The sequence below is a fragment of the Pezoporus wallicus genome, unplaced genomic scaffold (genome assembly GCF_028554395.1).
Source record: "Pezoporus wallicus isolate ANWC-B61680 ecotype Strahan unplaced genomic scaffold, APGP_CSIRO_Pwel_v1 contig_3847, whole genome shotgun sequence".
Taxonomy (NCBI): Eukaryota; Metazoa; Chordata; class Aves; order Psittaciformes; family Psittacidae; genus Pezoporus; species Pezoporus wallicus.
Genome location: NW_026639842.1, coordinates 983,429 through 1,011,074, shown reverse-complemented (window position 1 = coordinate 1,011,074; position 27,646 = coordinate 983,429). Strand labels below are relative to the sequence as shown.

Sequence of the window (27,646 nt, the reverse complement as noted above, 5' to 3'; positions counted from 1 at the left end):
TTGTAAGAAGTCCCTCTCCAGATTTCTTGTCGGCCACTTTAGGTACTGGAAGCTGCTTTAAGGTCTCCCTGGAGCCTTCTCTTCTCCAGGCTGAAGAAGCCCAACTCTCTCAGCCTGCTCCATAGAAGAGGTGCTCCTGATCACCTTTGTGGCCTCCCCTGGACTCGCACCAATAGGTCCATGTCCTTCTTATGTTGGGGGCCCCAGAGGTGAGTGCAGTACTGCAGGTGGGATCTGACCAGAGCAGAGTATAGGTGGAGAATGACCTCTCTTGATCTGCTGGCCACACTCCTTTTGAGGCAGCCCAGCATAGAGTTGGCTTTCTGGGCTGCAAGCGTATGTCTTCGGGGCATGCTGAACTTCTGGTCAACCAGCACCACCAAGTCCTTCTCAGGGCTGCTCTTAATCCATTCTCTGCCCAGCCTGTAGTTTGCATCTTAAGAGCACAGAAGATGCAAAACTGTCAGCTGGAAGCCAGCTCCACCTCCTTCCATCTTCTTTTTTTTTTGCTTTCCATCTCTTTGTTCATCCTCCTTCTCCCTTCTTTATTCTTTTTGTACCTAAATTGAAGCGCTATGTGCTGATAATGTGGCAATAGCTGCAATGCCCTCTCCAACAGAGGGCAATTGTTTCATAATGACAGCTGACAAGTAGCTTTGATGTATCTCTTGTTCCTATGTCTGTGTGAAATTTTTTAATCTAAAAATATTTAAAAGCTGAAATTTCTAATTGACAAGAAATAGAAGGCATTCTTAGACACAAGCTGCATTTATTGTTCTAAAATAACTCACTGTGTGTGCCCTCAGGAGGGAGAGCTGTAGGATAAACCCAGCAATTCCAGCACTAGTGGGAAGGAAGGCAGTGTTTGAAGAAACATTATCTTCCGCTCAAACAGTTTCCTGAGCTTCTACACAGTGGCTGATGGCTCAGCTTTAAAAGCAAAGCCAGGTGATGAAGCATTTTGTAAACAGGTCAAATGTCACACTATCCCCAAAGAACTTGTTACTTAGTGTGGCACTTCACTCTTCCCATCAAGTGTACATCTCAGTAATGAATTCACTGGATAAGCCAAAGGAGATTTAAAATGTGATACTCCTCACCAAAGCTATCCAGGAAAGTGGAGCCACTTTCTGATAGATAAGTCTGGAGAAAATGGCATTTCTTATTAGATATGTTTAAATAACAATCTTTCCTTCACAGGTGAGCTTTCACACTTTCTCCTGCACTTGGTTCTAATTTCAAACAATGCACATACTTCAAATTGTTCTTTATTGCAATCTTGATCTTGCCCTACAGCATCTCCTTGAAAGCTTTACCTTTCAGTTCAAGCTTTGCATGGCTATTGTGGGCTTCTTTTTTCTCTCCATTATCTCAGTGAGGGTGGACATTTGATGTTTGTTTGATGTGATGCTTGATTTTGATTTTTCTCTAGACAGTCTCACAGCTTCAGTGTACCATCTGAAGATGCTTTTTGGAGTATGTCGAAAAAGGCTACCTATCCACACAGCAAACATGTTCATCAATGTTCTGCTCAACTTACACTGCAGACTAATTTGGCCAGTGTTGTGAATTCCAGCCGTTTCTCATTTTGACAGCAGCACTCAGCTCTTCACGTGCCTTCACTGGCTCCACCTCCTCTGCTCCAGCCCAGATAAGCTTTGTATCAGGGCCCTCAATGGTATGTATACTTCCTTTTATACTCTGACTGAGCCACCTTTTCTGTGTCAGAATATTAGACCAACATCTTCATGTTTCCTTCTATGCTCTTCTATTTCAGAGATGGTCTTCACGAACATCAACAGATATTTCACAGAAATTTTTCAAATTCTTTGAAAATCACCCTGACTCTGATGTGTACTAAAAATATCCTTCCCAAAAAAGCCATCATGATGAGTACTGAAACTGCTACCCACATTACTGATTTCATCATGTACTCGTTTCTTCCCTTACACACATTTTTTTTTGGCTTTACTATTAGGGTGTAAAGTCTTTGAAGGAAGGTGTTTTTTGCTCTCTGTTTGGACAAAGTTTAGTATTATGAGGTCTTACTGCTGGATAGGAAACAGAGGTGCCATTAGAAAACAAAGAATGCATCAGCTGGTAACTGGGCTCTCAGCATGGCAAAAGGGAAGCAGTAACTATCATGCTTTAATTGGTAGCCTCAGGGGGTAGATCACAGATCCTTTCAGAACCTTTCTTTTTAAACAGACCAGGCTCTGCAAGGCATCCAACGGTTCAAACCAAAATCCTTCTTTAAAAACACTTACTAAGTGTTCATCTGTGTGCCAGAGTTTCTCATCTTTGAAACATCTGTCACACAGGTTTCAGAAATGTGTCCTTGAGTTGTGCAATGCATATGCCTTCCAATGAGATTAATGTTCTCAACACACATATATGCTTTGAAATGCCCCATCATCATTATCCCTTGATAAGATCTTCAAGAATTAGGAAGACAGATGTGATAGGAATACCCATTATTAATAAAGTGAACACATGAGGGGTTTTTTTGAATTCCAGAATCGTGCTTCGTTTAAACACTTCCTGGCAATCTTTGCAATCCAAATAATGTCTGTGGAAGAGAAAATGAAATTGTAATCACCAAGTTTACTTAGGCTGCCAAAGGGGTAGCAGCAGGAACAGCTGAAAGCAAATGCATGCATACATTACACGTATATATGTCATGTTAATAACAGAGGCTATGGAAACTGGTTCCTGTAATTCTACTGAAAATTGTTTCTTGGTAAGGTAAAGGGATCTTCAGTACGAATGAATCTTCAGAATCTTCTCTGCACCGCATAGCTTGAAATTTCCCTGCGCTAGTGCTGTTGGGGCTCCAGCAGCAGGAGATGCAGTGATCTGTCTCTAGGCCTGTGAAAGGAGCAGCGGGTGGCTCTAAAATACCACATCTCACAAGTTTATTAGCCATTATAAATGAAGCACTGGTGACTGGTCTACATGGTTAGCTACAAATAGAGCTGCACTGGTAGTACCAATGATGGGAAATTACAGAAAGTAATCTAGTGTAGACACAGCACTTGATTAAGAGAGAATGAACCACCCATGTCTAAGCTCAATTGATAACAACATCATCTCTGTTCTGTGAATGAATAATCAAATTTCCTGGCAAAAGACTGGAAGCAAATTGGGAAAAAACACAGCTTATGGGGGATGCAGGTAATTTAGTTACTTTTCTTCTAGGAAGGGTTTCTTTTAATAGCATGCAAGCAGCTGTCCACATGTTATCTTACCCAGAACTGACTGATCTAATCAAGATAATCTTCAGAAAGATATTCTGAAATCAAAGCCTGTTTCAGTGGTTACTCTTTCAGTTCCTGACTCTCATGGCTCCTCTACAGAGGCAGCAAGAGAAAGGTCACAGCACAAGAGACTGGGATATACGTGCAGATACAAAGGTCCAGATTCACTACTATTTTTAGATGTCTGACATACGGGTATACTAAGAAAAGTAAAAACTACTCTGCACAGAACATCTCCAGCTACAAAATGACCTCCTGAGAAAGCGCTTAGAGGAAACAAAGCTGTACTTTCATCTCCCTAAGTCAAAGCAGGTGGGGATTTAATGGGAATGAAAAAGGGGGCTCCCCCTGTCCTTTCTCCCATTAACACTGCCAAACGCAGCATATCCGTTCCGGATTGCTGGATGTTCGACAGCCCATCTGGAACAGTACAAATGTCCTTTGCATATGTGCAGTCTGTGCAGCATCTGGATGTGTCAGACCTATTGTGCGTGCACCGCAGAGTCAACCTGCAGATGTGCAGCAGATCCGGCACGTCCTCCATGTGTCAGACTTGCTGCATGTTTGCTGTACAGCATCTGTGACAAAACACTCTCTGGGACTGGGCTGTCAAAAACTGGGAGCCTGAAAGTGAACTCCCACATCACCTGGTAGAGTATCAACCACTTGGCTGCCCAGCTCCACTTATCATTAATCCCATTCCTGAAAAGAAACTGCTCCCCGTTTCTAAAATGACAGCATTTCAATGAGCGCAACAAGAAGACCACATATGTATGTGTGTTTATAATGTATACAGCCAACCTTTCTACTGCCTATGTTTAGCACTTAGATGATTTTATATCATTAATTCTGTGAAACCTGGAATTGCAACTTAATTATTCCTATTTTGCAAAAATCTTGGGAGGAGGAAGTTAATCATGCCAGTCCGAGGGAGCCTGTAAGGCCCATGTAAGTGCATAAATACAGACAACACAAAAATCCAATATGGATTTCCTCCTCCAAAGTATTACAGAAACCGGCTTGAAAATGCACAAGGAAGGGCTTCTCAAGGGGATAATCTTTTTCATAGGGCTGTCTTGTCCAGACAGAACTGCAAATCTTATCTTCCCTCTAACTACCTTGTACACCATGTCTAGACAGCCTTCTGGAGTGTGAACCAGCACACAGGCAAGATGTGATGTCCTCCACGTGCCCACATGATTGGCAAGAGAAAATCTGCTGTCTTGAGGGGCTGTGAATCCTCTGCAGCCTTGCTACAAACACACAGAGTAGGAGCAGACTGCCTGCCACCAGCCACAGGTCAACCTCAGAAGGCAGGACAGGTATTTGCTGAAGGGCATGGCTATGCAGGCATGGCTGGAGTCATGCCTTGCTGGTCCACAGTGCAATCACATAGCCCCGCAGATTGTTCTTCCTCTAGTCTGCTCTACCAGTCTGATGTCTGTTCCTAAAAGTCACTCTGTTTCTGAATGGTTTGGATGTGAGAGGAGTTCAAACAGAGCTCTCTACTTGAAAATAGCATAGAATTAGGGGTGCTTAGATTTTTACAGCTTCCTCTGGATTCTGATGGACTTGGACCTGTCCAGTGCTCTGTAAAAAGGCAGTGCCAAAAAGAAAATTAGAAACACATGCCTTCCTGTCTTTCACCAGCTTATTGTATGCAAACTCCTCTGAAGAATCCATGGTATGGAAGGTAGAGAGACATTAACATGTTCAAGTGTTACTAAGAAGGACTACTCCTTCGCCCTTCCCATCACTTCATTCTTAGGCAGACAAAAGTCAGTAATGGCCTTCCAGATGTTGTCCTTTGGTTGTCCTGCCTGTAACTGGCAGCTCCTGGTGTATCCTACTGATGTAGGTGTCTACTAGAGGCTTCCAGATGAGGCGCAGTTACAGAGGGATACGGACTGGAAAAGATATATTCATTGTGCTCACCAAAACGAAAATAAAAGAGAGGCCGGTTTCCTGCTGTGCTGGCTGCTCTCTCTCTAGCGGCCGCTTCCCGGATGTCACAGACACCAATGTTGGCAGTGCGGAGCATTCTTCTGGCAGCTCCTTCACTGTGTTGCAGTCTACACCGTACCGCGGCAGCTCCATTCGCTGCTGTAACAAGTTGAAAAAAACTAATTAATTCACGTTTAGTTTTTTTACATTTGTTACAGCAACGAATGGAGCTGCTGCCCCCATGCAGTAGAGCACACGCACACGCACGCACAGACACCACAGGACACTCACGGAGCCAACGCGGGGCAATGTTCCACTCTGCCAACATGGGCGTTATTAATGTTAGCAAAGGTGCAGCGAGAGGACTGGATGTCCCAACAGAGGGGAACTGCCTTTGGATTTCCTTTAGTTTGTTGAATGCTGTCACAGAATGCAAATCCCTGCCCGGCCCCAACGACTCAAATCCAAGCGAAAGAGCCATGTCTGTTTCCATACTGTTAGATCCCTAAAACATCTATTCCCTTTTATTAGTAAGATCCAAGACCACCAAAGCTTCTAAATTCTTGCAGTTCCTCATCAAAACAATTATTAAAAAAAACAAAACAAAACAAAACCAAAACAAAAACAACCAACAAAACCCCCCAAACCACCAAAATCTTAACTGGTCATGTATGTGGTTGTTCAGATACTAAGAGGCCTACAAAAGGCAGCGCCTGTTTTGTTATCCTATTTTTTCTTGGAAAGGATTCATCTCCCCCTTCCTAGTGAGCAGGGACCTTGAACCATTCAGATGAGTCAAGTCTTAGAAGGAGAACATCAAACTGAAGTGTTTCAAGTCTTGTCCAAAAGGTAACACAACAAAACAAACAAAAAGTACAAAGACAGCAAAGACCCAAGCACAAATATTATCAGTTTCTGAAGGAAAGTGCTTTAACAGAGTAGAAGCAGTGTCTTCCACTATAACAGAGTAATTCATTTAGCCATCAGCTAAATGATTGAGCTTGATGTACATACAAGAAAACAGTGGACAATATTTCAATACTTTTCCTCTTCATCCTATTATAATCTTCCTTCACTCATCCATATCCCACATTCCTAGTGTAGGATTTGCTAGGAAGAGGGTAAAGCAGAAACTGTTCACTCTATTTGATCCTATCTTTAAAACAGCCCTAAATCAGTTACAACCTCAGTCATGACCTCTTCAAATTACTGAATGAACCCCTCTATAGGACTAGCTTACAGAGATTCCTCTGCTGTGCCTTACACTGGAAAACTAATATAGAATCACAGAATAGTTTGGGTTGGAAGGGACCTTAAAGATCATCTGGTTCCACACCCCACCCCACCCCACCCCCCGTGCCACAGGCAGGGACACCTTCCATACGTCACAACAGAGACCATGAAAGATGACCTTGGAGGGTTCTTCACCTTCTCTCTTTCATCATTACACATATGATGAATGTCCAGCAGCTTCAGCCATGGATACAGTTTGACCAGAAGACTATGACGGTTCTGGAGAAAAAGCTGTATTTTCTTGTGTGAAGAAAAAAAAGGTGTACCTGATTGTATAAACAAATACTGGTATGAACTGCACCACTGTGTTGAGTATTACTGTGAGGCAACAGTTTCTCAGTAATTCAGTAAACCTAAGTAGGTCTCATGAGAACATACTGTGAAGACTATTATATGTCTGATAGTCTGTTCAGACCAATAAATATCCAGAAATTTAATAACTGCACCTCTGGTATTGTAACTCTGTTGATTTTATTTGTTTTATTCTCTAATGGCTCCCAATGGTCAGGAAATGTCACAGACACCCTCAAATCAGGCTGTATCACTTCAGAATGTGTTTTGGGAATTCCCATCAGTGGAGCAGATCAAGAGAAATCCAAAGGCACAAAAAATACCATTCTACTATGGAGTTAGATATTTTTTATATATATATATATATGTATATGTATATATATATGCCTGAAGAAGGCAGAACAAGTCATTGTCTCCACACATGAGCAATTTAAATAGCAAACAATCAAGTCCACCATAAAGGCGGGATTATACAAAAAGAACAAGGAAACTAGTTCCCAGGCCTGCAAGAAAAACAGGACAGCCAAGTCCAAGTGGAGCCTTTGTAAGGTGAGTGAGATGCTGCAAATGCATGGGGCATGGTCCTCTGAGGCCAACATAAAATGGACTCCTACATCAGTATCTACAACTACACGTTCAACTTCATGATCCAGTGCCTTAGGAGAGTGAAAGAACTCCGAAAGGTACTTACTTATATACATGAAATAATTTCAATGAAACAATCCATTATTAGTTTGAAGATATTTTTACACCTTTTGGGTGAGTACATGCAACCCATCCTTCAGTGTTGAGACCATGTATGCATAAAGGATTGGTTGCCCAAGCATTACAGGACAAACTCTAGGGATGTTGCTGGTCTCTCTAATGCTTTCAAAAGGGAGACTTGGACAGGAAACCCAGAAATGGAGGAAGGTACAAAGCTCCAAGGTTCTCTTCCACTCTTGTGTATACCTCTGTTCAGAAAACTTTACATGGCTGAGATCTTAATGAGTTAGGAGATCACATTTTCCTCTGTATTTTTGCATTACTTCTAACAAACAACGCCTCTCTAACAAACCTAGGCTGATTTTGCAGACATGACTGCCAAACCACAGCAACGTATGTAAAAAATGTACACACACATCAAAGCAGACATATATGTAAAAATACACATAAAATGGATGGAATAAGCTTTTTCTGCATAACAATAGCTTTGTTTCTGCCACATACATTTCTTCAAAGATGCAGATTTTTATTGTGGCAACTATCAGTATGCTTGACGTCTTCATATACTGCAAGCACAGATATACGTACCAGGAGGCTGTGGCAGGTAGGCCCCAATTAATTTTGATCTCTTCTTTTCATATCCCTTCTGTGTGATGTCACCTGCCAAGAAAAGAAAAGGAAAATCAATAAGATGTGGATAAAGACAATGCCTAGCTGCTTGGCAGCACCATCAGCTTAGCCACCACTGCACTGTTTGTCTGTCTTGACAATTATAATGAACAAATGAAAAGCACAGTTTGATCCTTCCACCCAGAAAAAACTCATTTACGCCAGAGCCATTCTGACAAGTAAATACCCAGCCTTGATTTATTCCAGCACCAGAGTCCAGGGCACAGAGTTTTAAAACCATTTTGATATGCTGTCACACAGCTTTCAAAAGCTACAATGACCTTCATTAGGTTAATAAACAATGGATTATACAGAGTGCGTGGGCCTGCAGGGGCTGGCAAAACACATCGCTGATTAGCATTTTCTATCATTAATGGGATTTTTCTAATCAAGCATGTAAGGCACAAAAGACTTGAAATTGCTGCTGTATCATTTCTGCAATATAAACGTTTTAGCTGATTTCTAAGCAGTACTGAGAGGAACAAAACCAAACCAAATCCATCACAGCTCCACTAGAAAACAGTACCATAAGGACTCTTTGCCTGACTTTCCAATTAAATCTCCTTTCAAGATAAATGCTTGAATTTCTTCTGTTCCAGTTTATATGACCCTTCACTGTGTCCTCAGGTAACTTTTTTTCATGTAAGGATTAAAAGTTTCCTAAAAGGAAGCGATGGATAATTAGATACATGGAACAAATATATACTTTTAGTTGTTACTAGAGTTCAGGAGAGGTTTGGCACCACAGCTGTGACACAGTCCTGGCTTTGGCGCTCTAGCTCTACCTTTAATAATTAAAATACTTGTTCAGATATAATTCAAATATCCAGATTCTTCTTTCCAAATGTGTGGACACGTGCACACACATATATGTATGTATTAAATTCAATATAAGCTACTTTAGATGCTAAGAAGAGTGATAGGTTTTACAACTATAAGAATTTTGAAATAACATCATATTCCCTGCCCTTTCAATAAGCACATCTGTTATTGTAAGATACATCATGCAGTTAAAGTTGAGTCACATCACTGAACTTGTATATTTGTGAACAGTTGAGGGCTGAGGAGGCAGAAACCACAAAATTAAGTGGAGCTTTGGCAGTAATTTCCTGCTAGATACAGCAACATGTGCCTTTTCATGTTCTTCCATCCCATGTTCAACCTTCACCTTAAGAAACCATTTGCCAAGACAACCACACACTCATTTCAATCCCAGCCATGCTGGTAAATGGATGCTACATTAGCACCAAGGTAGAGAGAGCTTCCTGTGGGCTCATCTGTAATCCGTAATTACATGAAAAGATCTTCAAATGCTGTTCCTCAATAAAAGACCTTTTCTTAGGGATGGTTCCAATAAGGAATACAGATGCAGAATTTCTTTGCCAGTGTCCTGAGCCAACCTCTCGCCGCTGGTTAAAAACAGTGCTTAAAATAACACCCATCCTCTTCGCTACCGTATCTCAAGCTGCTCCACAAAAGAAATCACCTAAAATATCTGTGTTTTTAAATGAGGAAAGTGGGAGTGAAGCACTTCAAATGATAACCGTCCCCTATTTACACAGAGAAGAAGTGGCAGACTTGGCAAGAGGACCTAAGCTTTGAAAGTTCAAACCCACTGACTCTTCAAGTACATTTCTTCCCATTTTGAATACTTCTGGCATGCATTCAAACTAGTGAACAAGTTAAGTTCTTTATCCATTGCAATCACCAGCTTCTCACGATCAGACAGTACCTAAAGTTACCGCCTCATTAAAATATTTTAAAGAAAAAGAATGTTTATTTCTATTTGAAAACTACAAAATATGAACAAATTTTTTCTCTGAAGTTTTGCTAAACAAATTACCATTAATTTCCCATGTTCATCAATACCAAATTTGAGCAAAGATCAGTTTATTTTACTAATGCTCTTTAAGGAGAACAGAGTTATCTTACGGAGAACCACAGCTCCATTGTGGTGTGTCAGCTGGCAATGCCATTTTAAACAAGAAACTATTAACAGGTGCTTAACTATTGGTTACTCTTCCACACAAATGGTAGCACATACACACACAAATCGCTATCTTCACCTAGAGATTCTAGACAATGCTCATGCAACCTGCATCCATTCATGCAACAGAAGTTTCTTCCACTAGTTTCTAAATCTAGATTGTCCTTAATGGAAAGAAATGCAGAGAACAAGAAATTTCTTCGACACATAAGTGGGAAAGATAAATATCAAGTGTCACCGCTTGTCAATAGTAAGTTTTCATTCACACTGATATCCAGACTCACTCTATTGAAGTTCAGTACGTAAAGGAATTATTGTGAGAAGAAACAATGGTGACTCTTCCCCCAGACCACTGTCTCCACCAAACAACAACAAAAATCAATAAAATGATTTTTAAGACAGTTTAACATGAAAATATTTCAAATTCCAGAAGCAAAGCGCAAATTCATTTAGATTTATCACGACTCCTTTTATAATCATGCCCATCATCTCCCTGGTAACCAAATTTAAAAAACATGCAAAAGCAAAAGGACTGGAGCACCTCCCGTATGAAGACAGGCTGAGAAAGTTGGGGCTGTTCATCCTGGGGAAGAGAAGGCTGAGTGGAGACCTCATAGCAGCCTTCCAGTATCTGAAGGGGGCCTATAAGGATGCTTGGGAGGGACTCTTCATTAGGAACTGCAGTGACAGGACAAGGGGTAACGGGTTCAAACTTAAACAGGGGAAGTTTAGATTGGATATAAGGAGGAAATTCTTCACTGTGAGGGTGGTGAGGCAGTGGCATGGGTTGCCCAAGGAAGTTGTGAATGCTCCATCCCTGGCAGTGTTCAAGGCCAGGTTGGACAGAGCCTTGGGTGACACGGTTTAGTGTGAGGTGTCTGTGCCCATGGCAGGGGGGTTGGAACTAGATGACCTTAAGGTCCTTTCCAACCCTAACTATTCTATGATTCTTTGAAATACAAAATCACCAACATTTTCATTGCAGTAATACTATTACCATTCTGAGGTGGGAGTCAACTGTGTCATACAGTCTGGGGAAGTACTATGCTTTATTTATTAGGATTAATGGTATTTGTATTAATTTGTATTTTTTTCAGGTAGACTGACTTCAGAATATAAACTACAACTGATTAAGCATTAAAATATTATTACAATACATGCAAAACTACTACATTTCAAAGCTGCGTTGAGCTCCTTATGTAAGCTCATAATATATACTAAACACAGCTCACCAAAAGCTAAATAAGCTTAAACTCTGCTCTTATGAATTACCATTCACTCTGTTTTCTGAACATAGTCTGAAGACCTTTGGTCTATGCCCTTCATTCCTGCAATGAATGCATTAATTAATTAATCCATTAATGCAATAATTTTACAAGTATCATCTGAGGAACAAACCCCTTTTCAGTTAGGCCCACCTAGATCATGTTCTTCCACTGAATTTAGGCTTAACTTTTATAGAGTATCCACATGTACTATACTTCCTTGCCATGACAGTAGAGGAGTTATGCTCCCTTTCTGCTTTCAATTAACCTTTCTTCTCCTGAAATCCTTCCTGAAAATCCAGCAGACTCTCAGTGCTGCATGCACTCAAAGTCCACCTCAGAAGACAGGAGGAAAAAGTGTCTCATCCACAGTGTCTTTGGGTAGATAGTTTTTTTTATTTACTACATGAGCAAACCCTTCAAAGCCCCTCCATATCCAGATCTCCTTGTTGCACCATTCTCTAGCTTTCTTCTCACGAAACCTTTGCCTACTTTTGTGCATTTCTGAGCCATGTTGCAATGCCCAGGGACAAGACTATCACTGGGTTAAAAAAGAAAGGCCAGGCCATGGATGGAGGGATGATATAAAGACTCCAACACTATGAACATGCAGGAGCAGAAAGAGCACATGGCTGCAGGGATCTTTTGGGACAGGGCCCCTGGGACAAGAAACAATCACATAATGTCAACCAGCTGAAAGGTGGCACCTCCATTTAGCAACTCCCTGCAGCCCTCTCCTCTGTCTCCTTCCTCAGCTCTCGCCCCATCCCCTAGTTCTGACTCTGCTCCCAAGTGCTCTGACCTGCTTCGCTACTTCTCAGCTTCATCCCAAAGCTGGTCCCAGGCCCTCCTCTCCCTCGCTCCTTTCCCCTCAGGCTGTATTCGCTTCACTGCACCCAAGGATTTTGGCCTCCATCTTCAGTACTCTCCAGATTTTTTTCCTCTGAACATGTTGCCATTTTCCTCCTCACCTCCACTGGTGATCTGCAAGGTTTCCACCATCAGAGGGGCACAGATGTGTACCCTGGAGAGTACTGTGTCCAAGGGTCAGCAGGGCAGAGCAAAGCACAAGCCTGAGAGATCTGAACTCACAGACGGTGAAGAAATTTTAACCTCATTTTTTTCCCCATCCTTCTTTAAAATTGACTGTCAAGGACTGCTGAACAAGAGGCATGAAGTACACTGACCCTCCTTCCACAAGACAAGTTCATTTCTTATTTCTAGTCTTTCAGAATCTCTTCGGGCACAAGAGGGAAAATACCACTTTTGCAATGAAAGGGACTGCACAAATGAAAAGAGCACCCAACCCTCCAAGGAAGAATGTTGCCTGCTTGAACAGGGTACAGGACCAGGGCACTGGTACCCTGTAATTCTATTGTCATCTCTTTACTTGTGATTTGTGCCCCTGTTTCTGCAACTTCCCAAGTTACAGATGGCAATGCTCTCCTACATCGGCGCTCACAAACAAGTAGTATTTTGTAGCTATATTTAGTAAAGCTGTGCTGTAGTGACAGTTCATTCGACTATGCTCACCACAACTGCTACTGTTTGCGTTATACCCTTCATTTTCTCTGAAAATTTACTGTATTTTTCTCTTTCCTTCAACGCTGTTGGATTTCTTCCTCTTTACAAAGACGATGGGGCAAAGCCGGGGGAGGCAGGTCAGAGCAACATAAACATATCACATACGCTCACCACAGGCAAGATGGGTACTCTAGGTAATAGAGAGCCCCTTGGGAATACTCGGCATTGTACAAGACATTTTGAGGAGTAAGAAATGCATGTAAATTGAAGTCATTCCCATTTCCTGGCCCCTCCACGGGTCATCTCCACTCATTTACATGTCACGTTCTAGACTGATCATGGAATCACACCTTAAAACGCAAATAATTAAAAGGCACGCTGTAGGTTATCACCAAAATACTGACTTGCAGCGTTTGGTTGAGGGGGAGGTCACTGAATGTGAAAATAATTCCACATGAAAAATATCTGTACGTTGCCATCCTTCTTTAAAGCATTTACACTTCAAAAGCTGAGTGGTTAGAAATGCTGGTACCACAGACAAATAAGGTGCTGTGCTACTTTCATGAAAGTAAAATGCTTGAAGTCAATACAGTATAGAAGTTTTGCTTTCAACTGAAGTATATATTAGCTGATCTCTTATCACTTCCTGAACACAAACATGGCCAGTCCTGGTGACTGTTACCACGATATATGAAGTAAACTTATTCAAGCAAAAGATAACTGCATTATGCAGGGAAAAAAAAACTAAACAAAACCCAAGATAAATTTCCCCAAATCTTTCCTTTCTCCTGGGGGATGCCAGCACCTCTCACTGATCTCAGTCCTTCTGGACACAGCACAGGTGAAAAGCTAATGATTAAACCAGGGACTACAATAACGTTTGGTGCAGTGAAAACTCAATTTCACGTTCAGTCATCTCAAAGCCTGACTGATGGTTTTCACTACACATGCATGTTTCAAAATGAAATTTCGGGCTGGGACTTTGAATTAGTTTAAGGCACTTATAGAAAAATCTGCTATGGGAAATAATGCAACCAATAACTCCTTTCCAACACAGACTAACACAGAGCTTGCTGGTGAGTGCCTTTTCTTCTCATGATTTTCTGCCCTCTAAAGATTCAATTTTCTGTACAACTTGTTTATTGCTGATGACTCAAATTCAGTGTCAGCATCTTGGCAAGAGGGATTTGAATGAAACAAAGCTCCTCATAAAGAAAACTGTGACTCATTTACTTCTCCCACTCATGATGCAGACAGTCGCCCTGTCTGGTCTCCCAAAATATGCCAAGAGACAAAGGATTTCATTTCGGAGGGTGCAAGTACAGAGATATCAAAACTGCACAAATATATCTCATGTAACACGTACATGAACACAAAAATACATACTGGGAGCTGTCTTCTTTTCCAATGTCTTTTAAAAAAAAACTGTTTAACCGCATCAGCAGCTTAGAAAACTACTCAGAACCAGGATGAAGAAACAAATGGTAAACTATGGCACTGGGCAGAAAAATTAACAGAATCCCACGCTCACTGCAAACAGTACCATAAATAACAGTACTGCTCAAGTGTCTTTACGGGGAGTACACTGTAGCTGAAAGGTTTTAACAATAATTTTACCCACATATAGCTGAATTCTTCTTTTTCCCCAAGGATACATTTTGTTCCTGTATGTTGCAAGCAAAGTAGAAAATGGCTGAATTTCAGTGACAGATAAGGAAGAGCGCTCCATGTGTATTTTACAGCTTGTGTTTTTTTAAATGGTTTCTAATTCAGGAAAAAATATTTAATCAGATTCTGCTATTAACAGATGAGGTAAACTATATTCACACTGCTAAAGTAACAGATACAAGGTCTTCTGCATTTTGAAAGTATTCCTGTTCAAAATACTTTCTTCCCATTCTTTTCATGGACAAGTTAAGAATCTGTTGCATAATCTGTGAATTTCTTAGTTTTAATTAAAATTCGACATTTTTAAACAACTGAGTAGTAAATCATTTCACATAGAAGACATTTTTCAGAATCTCCACCTTGAATCCCAGAAGACCCCTTAATGAGTTTCCCCACTTACTTTCTGCTCCCAAAGTCTTCAGCACATTTTTCCAATACCCAAAATACTCCTGGGCTTCAAATGAAGGAAGAAAGTACAAAACCCTCTCCCCAAAGAGCCCCGAAACACCTAATTTAAGCCAATGAAAACAATCCTGGGGATTTTCTGACTCAGACATTCTACCGTTTGGCTGAGCTGAGCACCAGGGGCGGCTGCCAGCGGCGTGGTGACAGGCCAGAAGCGAGGCATGCTGCTGGAGACCCCAGTCCTTTGAAGCCGGAGAACTGTGTGGTCCTCGTGCATCCCAGCGCTCCCCCAGAACGGAGTATTTGTGTGACACTACTTTTATGGCCTGGATTATTGTAAAGTAAACAGAGACTGGTTGAACAGTGAAGGTTTCCATTCTCAGTGTCGAGAGTTTATTTCATTATTTAAAGCCTTAACGAACACTTTATATAATGAAAGCAATCGTTGCCATTTTTGGAATTTTATGGCTGTTAGGACCCTTCATAATGTTGTTTTCCTTTCTTTATTGCTTTATAAGGCTTATAGGGCACCCTTGAAGTGTATATCCTTTTTGCAGCTGCTGGAAGCTCATCTTTCATCTCTCCACTCGCTTTCTTGTTTCCTATGAGGCATTTGCCTGTTCTAGTTATTCTCCCTGTCTCAAACACAAACCGTGCAGAGTCAGATCTTGCTCAAGATAAAAATAAAATACAATTCTGATAAGTATGCCTAAGGAAACATTCCTGATGAATGTTATTTAATAGACAGGCTTTATATTTCAAGTCAGAAATGCTCCCTAAAGAAAGATAATTACAGCCTTAATTCCACTTAGCACTATTTAGAATTTACAGTTCAGAGGGAATCAGACTTATTTCCATAAACGCTCCGCTGTGCTGGGTACTGCACATTTGTGTCTTGATTCTTCCACAGCCCTGAAAATGTCTTGGAAAAAACCCCCAAACGAGTAGAGGAGGAGGAGGAGAAATCCTAAAGGAGGAACATATAATAGATGCATGAAATGAAATCAAAAAGATATTATCAAAACCAGGCTGTAAACATATTTGCTCCTCTGGGCACAAAAATAGACCCAGGTTTCCAAAAGGAAAAAATCTGCAATATTTAAGCAAGATGATAAAATTGGTTAATAGGAAACTTTTTATTTCGCCACTTCTCTGGGAAGCAGACTATGAAAGCAACTCTCCTGCTTGTGACCTTGTGCTTTTAATTATTTAATTTTTAACTCCTACAAATCCTGCAAATCTTCCATAAAGCAAGAGATGTCTAAATCTGTCATCCACAATTTTGCTTCCAGTATTTTGACGCCCTATAGAGCTCTTCCCAAATTTCAATTCAGAACAGAAATCTGGAACTCCTATTTTCATATGCTGGGGAAAAAAAAAATAAATAAAAGAATGGCTTTTACCTGATATATTGCAACTTTCTCCCTCTTGCTTGGGTTCACCATAAAGCTTTTGTTTGAGATGAGTTATGCCAGTCAATAATAGAAGTGTTTCAGCACAACCTAGAATACTGTTATTTTACCCTAATGTGGGTTAAAGGCATTACATTGATTTAAAAATTAGGTATTTAGAGAAGCTGTACCACAGTATTAGAATGCCAGAATGTCCAAATCTCTTCCCACAGTTTTTGCAAAAATAGAACATCTTCTATGCAAAAAAAAAAAACACAAACAAAAAAAAACAAAACAAAAAAAACAACACAAAACCCTTCATGCAAATGCAAATTTCCACATATTTCGACAGCTGCATGCAAATGGAAAAGCCCAGATTTCTTAACTACCATGGGGAAACTGAAGCAGGAATACTCCTTTTCACACAATCAGAAGACCACTAATGGTTGTGGAAGACTATTGAGGAGTTGTAAGTAGTTGTGAGCAGGGAGATGAATTACCATAATGACTGTGCTGAGTGACCATAATGTCTTTAAAAATGTATCACTTGGGAGATCATCAGGCTCAATAATCTGGGGTACCATTTTAGTATACAATGTTTTGTTATGTGGCACATGATTTTGAAGAATGAAAAAAGAAGAATCTGTTATGAAGGGAACATAAGTGCCTTCCATGACAATATCCACATTTTCCTCTGGAAAAGATAGTGTGTAACTTACTAAGTCCAGTTACTAAGTTGCTTCCTATAACTTTCAATTCAACCCCTCAATCACAAACTCTGTCACCATCGTTCACGCACCATAAACCCCTATTGCCTATAAACACCCGCTATACCCCATCATCTGCTTTCATATTTCCAACAGTTAAGACACAATCTTATCAAAACCTTGGAGTGCCCAACCATAACTAATGTGAACCATGTTATAGGATGCTCGAGGAAGCCTCCAGACATCTGCAAGTTCTGATGAGCAATTCTCCCAACAACCTAACCCACAGCCCCGTTAGCTCCACTGCAGTGCCCAGTAACTCAGTTTTCTTTTTTCAAGCTTCCAAACAACAGTAAAGTAACTTAAGTTTCTTTTGAAAAAGAATCTAAAGTATAGAAACTTATCTATTTTAAAAGCATACAGAGGGGAATGACCCTCAGCCCAACATCCTGCTATGCAAGCACAGCAGACCACAGTGAAAACCGTTTCTCTGAGTGATAAGCGCTCCAGCAACACTACTGTTGCTTACCTCTTCTCTATCTCAACAGATTTGTAACTATTCTGTGCAAAATGGAACTACTTAGAATCCCCTTCTTAGAATGCCTGCTGAAAGGTGGTTATCGATGGTTTTACTTAAAAGGTGAGATGAGTTTAGTTTTACATGCTCTAACACATGCATTAAAGGGAGGCAGCTTGTCCAGCTGGAGATGGTCCAAAGCATAGGATAAGTCACCTAAATTTCCAAAACCACACCTCTTTCTACAGTATTTCTTCTTGGCTTTCAATTATGTTCATGCTAAGATGGCTGTGATGGACCAGAGTGCTATTTTACCTGGGAACATAGGTTTCACTAAGCAGAAGAGCGCTTACAACTTAAACACAGCAAGAGTGAGCATTCACGTGTATTTTATAGATCCACTCTATGGATCTATTTTACTACAGATTCTATGGATCTATGCGTTCTGACCTATATCCCACAGTCCAAACAATCCAAAATATGTACAAAATTATGTTACGCTTCTCCTATCTCTCACACAATTGAAAAGTAATTCTGGTATGACTGCTAGGCACAGAAAACACCACACTCAAGGATTTCTGAACTGTAATACCATAGTACATATATACTGATCTATCTTTCTGAAGAAAGCAGTTTATAATTTTGTGCCTCAGAACTTCACTTCAACACAGCATTAGACACCAGCTCCAAACCAGGTCATCTAAATTACTCTTTCCTTCCCACTGCAGGTCAGTGGTGAACTGCTGACCATTGTGACAGAACACGGAAGCTGCACACAGAATCAACAGAGAAACCTGAAATCGATGCCTTCACTGAAGAAGTGTTGCGGAAGGAAGGACTATACTTTTATGCATAAACCTCACTGCTCACTTTCACCTGAGGAAAAAACTGACCTCCCATTTTACCAGTCTTATCCTTCAGGAGGGCTTAGAAATATGTCAGGCAGGTACATGGCAACTTCTGGGTCACTGAGCCCCCTGCATTGCAGGAAAGGATGGCAAACCCTTTCAGAAAATGATTTAGCTCCATCTGGAACCCAGTTCAGCTAGACTCCTTTGCATTACAAACTGTTGTAGCATTCTCTTTATCTATTTTACAATTTTTCCACTGATCTGCATCTTTTCATTTCTCTTCTTGAAATAACTGTTTTCTATTTAACCCTGTACCACAGGCTTTCCTTGCCTACAGGCAGGCAAACTTAAATTGTCTAAAAATGAGAGCTTCCTTAACAAAGCAATAGATCAGCCCTGTCTCATACAACCTACCTTATCAAAGGCAATTCAGGTTGTATTTTACCAAGTTTTCCACTTACCCCCTTTCTTTCACTATATTTCCTTCATAATGCACCTGAAGTATCTCACTCCATTAAAATTAGACATGTCTCAGATCACCTTTTCTTCCCATTCCTAATCATCATTACTAGTCACTACTCTTAAATCTCATAATGCCACTTATTGTTTGAGAATTACAAATTCTTACCACTCGACTTTCCCACACCAGTGTTTTTGCTTTTCATATGCTGGCGCTGATATTATCTAGTTATCTACCTCAGCAAATTAAACTGAAGTTTTTTTCTACTGTTATTCAAATAAAATAACCACTATCCAAACTGTTTTTAAAAAGATAAAGGCTTCTCAAACTGCAACACTCTTGGAAGTACTTCATCTTCCTACTAACCTGACATGACTAAACAGTCACTGCAATTTATCTGCAATTCAAAGAAAACCCAGTTCAGATTTTTAACCAAATCTGGGCCTCAAAACTAAGGAAGATGAAAAGGTTGATCTATCTCCAACTATAAATATTCGAATACACCTGCCCTGGTAACACAAGAGTAGATGAAATCTGCCTCTGGTCCCAAGAAATCAAAAAAATTAATCCTTATTTTACAGCCTGCAAACACAATTTAGGCTGATATTTTAAAATACATTTTGCTGACAGCTTATTTGATCCAACAGGCAGATACAATAAAATGAACAGCTATTTAAAGGCATTTGCAATACATGCACTGCAATACATGTTAATAAGGTACCCAGATCACTTCACCTTTTCTATGTAGAAAACTACATTTGAAAACTGTTGTGAGCATAATTTCTGCATGAACCAAAGTACTGAAATTCAGCTCTTAAAAGAAATAACCTAAAATGTATTCATGGTATTTTCCTACTTTGTTCCAGAAGGACCTCAAACAGCAAGATGAATTAACATCATCTGGTTACTCAACTTGATTCCAGCCGTGTTACTAAAAGAACAGAAAAGACTAAACGAAGCTTGCTGTTCTCCTGTTATGTGGACAAAGTGATTATGAAGTACTGAAAATATGCACCCCTTGAGTCAAAGACTTCTATTACCCAAAGGTTGACTCAGATCCTGCTCTCTTAAGCCTGCAAAACAACTTGAAAGGAAAAATTGTTGCATACCTTCAATTACCTCAAAACACAATCAATGTCCCTGTTCTCCACAGCTTTCACGGTATTTGACAATTCCACTTTTTCCAGCTGTAGTACCTCTGAAGGCTCTTAAAGGTCCATGCCATTATTATAGACCTAATGTGACAGCTCATACTGATGTTAGCACACAGCAGCTGTTCTCATAGGAGGCATTATCCTCCAGCGCCTGTGAAATATGGCACTTGGAAATCTGCAAGTTTCTGCTTGGTTCCAGGCTTACACTTCTGTGCAGCTGGAAAATCAGATATCCACACTCTCATCCTTCTTATTTTTCTCCATTTCCAGCTTATAGCTACTCTTGATCAAGATAGAGAAATTTGCTGCAATAAGGCAGATGTGCAAATATCTTCTTTTCTTCCTCAGTTCTGAGTTTGTGATTTATTTCATATGTTAATGAAGTTATTCTGTGATTTCTGCAGCCTCTTCCCTCAGACTTCCAAAATAATAAAGTATTTCAACCCCAAAAGAAGCCACTGCTTTCACATCTTTGTCACATTCTTTCATGCAATACAGAGTTCTTTTAAAAAGGAAGCTGGTATTAAATCGTAGCTATACCTAATAAAATTAAAAGCAAGCAAGCTTTTACTGACTAGTGTTCATTTTAATCTGTACTAGAAGCCAAACGTAGAAATGCCTTTTAACAGGCAGACAAAGGTCATTTCCCATGAGGATAAAGTTCAGCCCTTGGGTTTGGCTTTCACAGAAAGGGCTGGTGGTTTGGAAGCAGAAGATTTTAGGAAAGTCCATGAATGCATATTTGTATCAATACATCAAAATGGATACTGTTCTGTTCTTGTTCTTCAACTGTCACAAGCTGACAAGGTAGCTAATTATTACCACAAGTGTTTCTTAATTCACTGATTTGCAGGAATTCCCATTGTGGCTTACTCAATTTTGTGAACCAGTAGGTAAATCAGTAAATATGCCAGCCTGAGGACCAAAGGAACACCAATAACATACCTTACACAAGCCATCAGTCCATTTGTTTTTACAGTTGCAATACAGCTATACTTTAGAAGTGCCAATAAAGATTACCTAACAGGCAGAAAAGGAACAAGAGACTTCATTTAGCACTCTGTTATTAAGCCCTAGCTGGGAAACAGGATGAGCAGCGCCTGGGAAGGTAGGCATTTTTTTAAGAAATTAAGAACGCAAGAATTACAACCTCTTGCAAATACACACAAAATACTGACTTTTCAGCGTTACTCAGATAGCACATACCCATAGACTGGTATGGACAGAAATGAGTGGGATCAACATGCACAATTCAGGTATCAGCCTTCAAACTTGTACACTAAAATCCAAGTTCCTCAGTCCTGCAGTTGTATCTTCAAGCATCTTTTTGAACCCCAAATGCTGCTGACCCAAGTGCCTAGCACGTGTAGACAGCTGCCTAGTTAAACCTGACAAAGTCACAGATGAAGTATCAGCTGAAGTTGTACCCTCCTTTCCTGCTATACACAAGCAGATCCATACATCCAAACAGAAGTAATGCTTAAGAAATAACTCAATAATCACAGAACCACAGAATCATTGAACAGTTTGGGTTGGAAGAGACCTTAAAGATCATCTGGTTCCAACCCCCCTAACATGGACAGTAATACCTTCCACTACACCAGGTTGCTCCAACCAGCCCCATTCAACCTGGTCTTGAACACTTCTGGCATAGGGCAACTACAACTTCTCCAGGCAGCCTATGCCAGTGCCTCACCACCCTCACTTTAAAGAATTTCTTCCCTATACCTAATCTAAATCCCCCCTGTCAGTTTAAAGCCATTCCCCCTTGCCCTACCACTACATGTCCTAGTAAAAAGTCCCTCTCCAGCTTTCTTTGTAGGCTAGGTAAAAGCTATGCTTGTTTTCCTCTGGATTTTTATTCTCCATACTCAGTATTTTATCCATTATTCTTCTTTCCAGTGGACTCTGATGCTGTCAGGCTGTGTCAGAATCACATTTTCAGTGATCTTCATTCTTTTCTTCCTTTTTATGGGCATCTGCATCCAGGTGGACACATGCACATCCACGCACTACTTGAGCACTGGGCGGCCACACTCAGAACTGATGACCCTAGAGCTGCATTGCAAAGGTCTTTTCATCCCATTTCCTGCTTAATGCTCACAAGACTTATCATCTTTTTTTTTTTTAATTTACTTTTACTAATCGTGTGCAAGCTCAGATATTGCTCACCCTAACATCCTCAGGGATCAGCTGCTGTCCTGCCAAGCCTTTCCACAGCCAAGGCTGCTATCAGACCTCAGAACTGTTCCCTCCTGCACACTCTGGAACTTTCACTGCCTGACCCCATAGGAAAGCCTCACTGCTTTCATTTGATGTCACCACCACTGTATGATTTCTTATCATGGTAGCACTGCAAAGCCTATCTATCTCCCCATCTGAACATCTCCGTTTTCACTGCAATCTTCATCTTTCTAATTCAAACATGGACAGCACAACCAGAATCAGATGCTTTCATTAACTAAAAGGTGATTCCCACCATATTTATACAACTAAATTAGTGAGAAGCATCTGAAAACCTGTATGTAGTTAACATGACAAGGTACAGCACCTTTGTGTCTTTCAGAAAACAAATAATGGCTTTTTTGCCACTTGTCAAGTAACAGCAAGCTTTGGATGTCTGAAGAGGGAGCTATGGCTGGAAGAGCACAAGAAACACAGGAATGATAACAGTGGATCCCAAACAGTGCCAGAAACTGAGAAATGGTCACACCGGATCCCCTCCAATGCTCCTTCATGTGTCCTAGCACTTAGAGTCACTAAGAGGACAAAGTAATGTAGAAAGATTGAAACAGAATAAGTAAATAATCTATCCTCCTTCTCCTCACAGTGGAGGATCAAAAGCTTTTAGAGACTCACCTAAACCTCAGAACAAGACACTGCAAAAACCTTCTGGGATTTGCTGCTACAGCTCAAAGTACCTTTTGCTGCTCAAATAAAACTTGAATCCCATTTTGAATCTTGCTGAAGTCTTGGCCTCAATAACGTTCAATGAAGAATTAATTCCACAGTGTAATTACACTCAATGTGAATCTGCCAACTTTTTCGTTAATTAAATATCCCCCTACCCTCTGCCATAAAAAGTTCATGACATACCTTCTCTGCAGCATTCATTATTTGACACCCTTTTGTCAGTTCCTCCTCATCTGGCTCCTTGCAACATAATTCATTCCAGATTTTCAACACACTTCAGATACAGATTTTTTTTCCATGCTGTTCATCATTCTCATCCCACTATGACAGCAAGAGGCCAGTTCTCCCGTGGGTAAGGCAAGGCAGTGGGTAGCACCCAGCAACATGCTCCAGCCCAGGGTCTCCTACTGCTTCCTGTTCATGGCTCTCAAACACCAGCCTTGCACAGAGCTGGCCGTGTACCCCAACTACTGATGCCCTTGCTCACGTCTCTCTTCTGATCTGTTTCTATCTAAAAATCTCTGAATACAAACCTTACCCTAGAGTGAGTTTTTACAATATAATACCAGCTCCCAAAAATGGGGATTAGCTACATTTAACTGAGAAAACTTGACACATCTGATTTTATAGTAGTGTTAAGACTGTGGCAGTACAGGGCCAGAGGTTTAAAAGAAGAATAAAAAAAATATTCATCCCGATACACAGATCCCACACAGAACATGTTTGGAGTACTTCACACATCTGAATAAAAACATCCCTTAAAATGTATAATATTATATGTATTATTTAATTCTATATTACATATACTTCTATACATATAAGAACTTTCTTTATGATGCTCGTGATTTTAACACCTTCAATCATTATCTTGTCATTAGGGCTGAGTTTTTCGGTTGGTTGATTGGTTGGTTGGTTGGTTGGCTGGTTGGCTGGTTGGGGTTTTTCTGCTTCATACTTCCCCCTCTGTTTTCCTTGGCTGGCTGGTTCTGACTTTGAAGGCTTCTGATGCAAAAAACCACTTTTTCTTTAGGACAGCACAACTTCTTTGGTTCTTTTCAGTCAAATATTATGCTAACCCCAAAATGCTCTCTGAATTGAAGCATAACGGTTTGAATATCCACTTCAGTCTAAGCCTATCTCATTTAAAAACACAAAACCAGACGAATAAGAGGGTTGAAGAGACTGCAAAAATAAAGACATATTTTTGCTTCCTCAAAGTTAGAAACACCACTTAGGTAATAGTTTTGTGTTAGGATTCTGTTCCAAATCTTTCAACAAAAAATAACATTGCAGGCACCACACTCCTACTAATCACAAAATTCTTAGGGTTGGAAGGGACCTCTGGACATGATCTAGTCCAAACCCCCTGCCAAGGCAGGGCCACCTAGAGCAGGTTACGCAGGAACACATCCAATTTCTCTCCAAAAAGTGATTAATGTAGTGGTTAATACATAAATATTTCTCAGTATCTTCTTATCCTGTGGTTTCAAATCTCCTAAGCACATAGAGTTTCCTTTATTTCTCTGAAATGCAATACATATATATATATATAAAAAGTATATAACACAGGGCGCCTGAAACTAGAAAGACTCAAGAGCTGAAACTAGAGAAAGCAATGTAGCAGACCAGAACAGAACAAGAGCACGTCTTCTCCCCAGTGACTATCAGTTTATTTCTTATTTAAGAAGCTGGAAGGAGCAAGCCCAGAACAGTTTCCATTTAAATCTAAAAAGCAACGCAGCCAAGCCTCTACACCCAAAATATTTGCTGATTTCTTTAGACGTGGCTACTCCCGTACAAGAGTTCTGCATGAATACAGGATTACTGAAAAAAAAAAAACAACCAAATGCAGATGTTTTATTAGTGAGCACCATTGTGAAATTAGTGCCCATCTCAGTAAACTGGAAGAACAAATTCCCCAAATCTCTAAAGTCCTTCATTTTTTAACTTGCATTTACACTGGTATTTAAGTATTTGTCTTATGTAAAGGTTTCTGAGGCTCCTTTTGCACAAAACTATGCTACAACATAAAATCACTAATACTTTGGACTCGAAAATGCTGAAAAGGCTTGAAATATCAAGGGGATAGTAAAGCTGCAGCTGGGACTGTGATTACGTGTACATGCACTCATGTCCAGGTAAGACTGGCTAATGCCCTGGAAAATGTGGCTGAATTCAGGAGTGACTCTGTAGGTATTTTCATTACCACTGGGCCACTGCTGGCAAGAGTTGACTAAGGGAAGGAGCATGAACAACAGGGGTACAAGTCTAAATGAAATATATATATAGAGAGAGAGAGAGTGTGAGAGAGAGACTACGATGTTTTTATTAGGTTAAGTTCCCACCTGCCAAAAGAGCTTCTGTAAAGCTAACATCTCCTGGGAACAAATACTGAAATGTCTGTCTGTTAAAGTGTATCATTTTACAAACCCCAGACTCTGACTGCTTCAGACCAAGAAATGATCGTGGTTTAGTGCCCACCTATTCTGTAGTTCCAGGTGCACTGTCAAAGCCACATTCAGCCACACAAAGACTGGAAGAGCACTTTTCTCTGCAGCTTCGAAGTACCACCGTACTATAAATAATACATAATAACAAACAGCACATTTGTACCTCCTCTATAAAAAAAAACACCTGCCCCAGGTTGTATAGATCAGGCTGTGTATACATTTTTGCTCTTTAACCTCTGCAAGCTATATGTCAAAGAGCCCCTTTAAAAATCACAAGTTTTTGCGAAGTCAGGCACTGCATAATGACTTATTTCAGAGGTTACACTCTGCATACATATGTATGAAGATGGAACAGAAAAAAAACAAGCTCAGCTTACTTGTCTTTCTGTCACCTAATCAAAAAGGTGACTGGATTCATTTTTGTGATATCAATGAAGTCACCGCAGTGCAATCTCAATTTTTCCTCCATGAGACAGATGACACCTTCGCCATGGACTCAACGCAATGAAAGACAAGCTTTTTTTCAGATACACCCAGGCCATGGTTCACTTCTGCTTGTGTACATAAGGAACACCAGATGTATTGCAGTAGCGTTCACTCTCTTTCCACTCTATCAAGAGGCTTACTTAATTTCTGTCTATTATAAGCACAGGAGATTGGAAGGACACCAGCCAGGGCAAGAGGTGAGATATGAAGGATGCTATGCATGATTAGAGGGAGATACAGCAAGGTATTTTTCACTTCCCAAGGGAAATCACTGCCCTAATGCAGCCAGAATATTTAATGCTACATGTGAAGATTTCAGGGTGGGACACAGGCCTTAGAGAAAATGTATAAAACCCAAACACGCATCCCTGAAATTCAATTTGATAATTTTGCTGACCACAGAGTATCATATATCTGTCCCAAGACTAACTACCGCCTTCCCTCCTACAAAACGTTGTTTAATACTTTCCTTGCAGTTTTATGAGTTCCCTTTCCTGTAAGAGTCAATTCAATGCAATTTCTTGAGAACTACACCAGAATGCACCCACAACTTTACAGAGTTCTTCTCTTCTTGACCTTATCGCTTTGTTCTACAGAAAATGGCACTGCTTGCTTTTATCCCAGAATTTGCCAAGTCACTACTGGAGCCTCCCCCAGGTCGCAGCGATGTTATTACTACAGATTACACAGGAGCTGGACATCCACATCCAAACCTGCAGGCTTTCAACCAGGAGGTTTCCACACGAAACTGAACCTCAGTGGCCTGACTGCCTTGTGACCCCTTTTCCCCTTCACCTGTCCTCCTGAAACAGGAAGCCTGGCAGTTCTCTCTCCCCTCCTGCAGCAACTGCAGGGAATGGATAATCTTCAGAGATGGGTTCACCAGGTATTCACGCAGTGTGTTTGCACAGTTTCCAGCATAGCTAACTGGTATATCCTAGAAAGACCCTCAGATAAGCAGGCTACTTACTTATCTGGATCCCCCACCCTCACAGAATTAACAGAATCTGGTAAAACTTCAGCGGCAGCCTCCTGCAAAGCTGCATTGGCTATCTAAGTGGGAAGTAATATAATATGGGCATATGTATACATATATTCCATTATATACTTTCTATTAAAAGTATTTAAATAGATAATAATAAATTAATAGATTATTCATAAATGATGGAACTCAGCAAAATAACAATGGAAAGTCTGTTACAGTTGTTAGTCATTGAGGAAGGATAAAATATAAATCTATAGTAAACTTAAAAATAGAACCAAACTACCTTATGTTCTAGAACAGTGAAAAAAGGGAGGATTATGGGGAACCTAGATCTAACCTTGGGATCCAAACAGCATTTAAACCACCTACTGCGTCTCCTTTTAACTTCAACCTTTCAGCTACAGGCAGATAACCTTCAGTCTACTCCTAGTACACTCCAGGCACTGCTGAGCTGGCCAATGTGAAAGACAAGAGCAGAACTCTGCTGCTGCTCCCTTCTTAAACCTAAAAGCAAGACACAGGACGAAGTCTTTGGCTCTTGCTGAGCAAAATGAGCTGCATGGGTAGAGATTTCAGGAGAGTAAAGGAGATGTATTGCAGCTCTGCGAACCTCAGCAAGCACCACTTTTGTTCATGAAAATTCAAGAGGTTGCAAAGCTTCAGTAACAATGTTACACTGGGTAATATGGAGGAGGGCTAATTTAGTATTACATTTCCTCTTCTT

The 27,646-nt window shown here is 40.5% G+C and overlaps 1 protein-coding gene across 4 annotated transcripts in view; it reads right to left on the bottom strand.

Moving 5' to 3' along the window:
- The window catches only part of DIP2C (disco interacting protein 2 homolog C), a 320,043-nt gene that overhangs the window by 141,414 nt on the left and 150,983 nt on the right, over window positions 1-27,646 (bottom strand). For 2 of the 4 annotated variants that reach the window (XM_057416491.1, XM_057416492.1), the window contains exons 2-3: window positions 8,079-8,150; window positions 5,193-5,360 (exon numbers count right to left, since the gene is read on the bottom strand). In XM_057416491.1, the coding sequence (XP_057272474.1) occupies window positions 5,193-5,360; window positions 8,079-8,150 (240 nt within the window). The remainder of the gene's footprint in view (window positions 1-5,192; window positions 5,361-8,078; window positions 8,151-27,646) is intronic. The other 2 variants (XM_057416493.1, XM_057416494.1) reach the window with 1 other exon arrangement.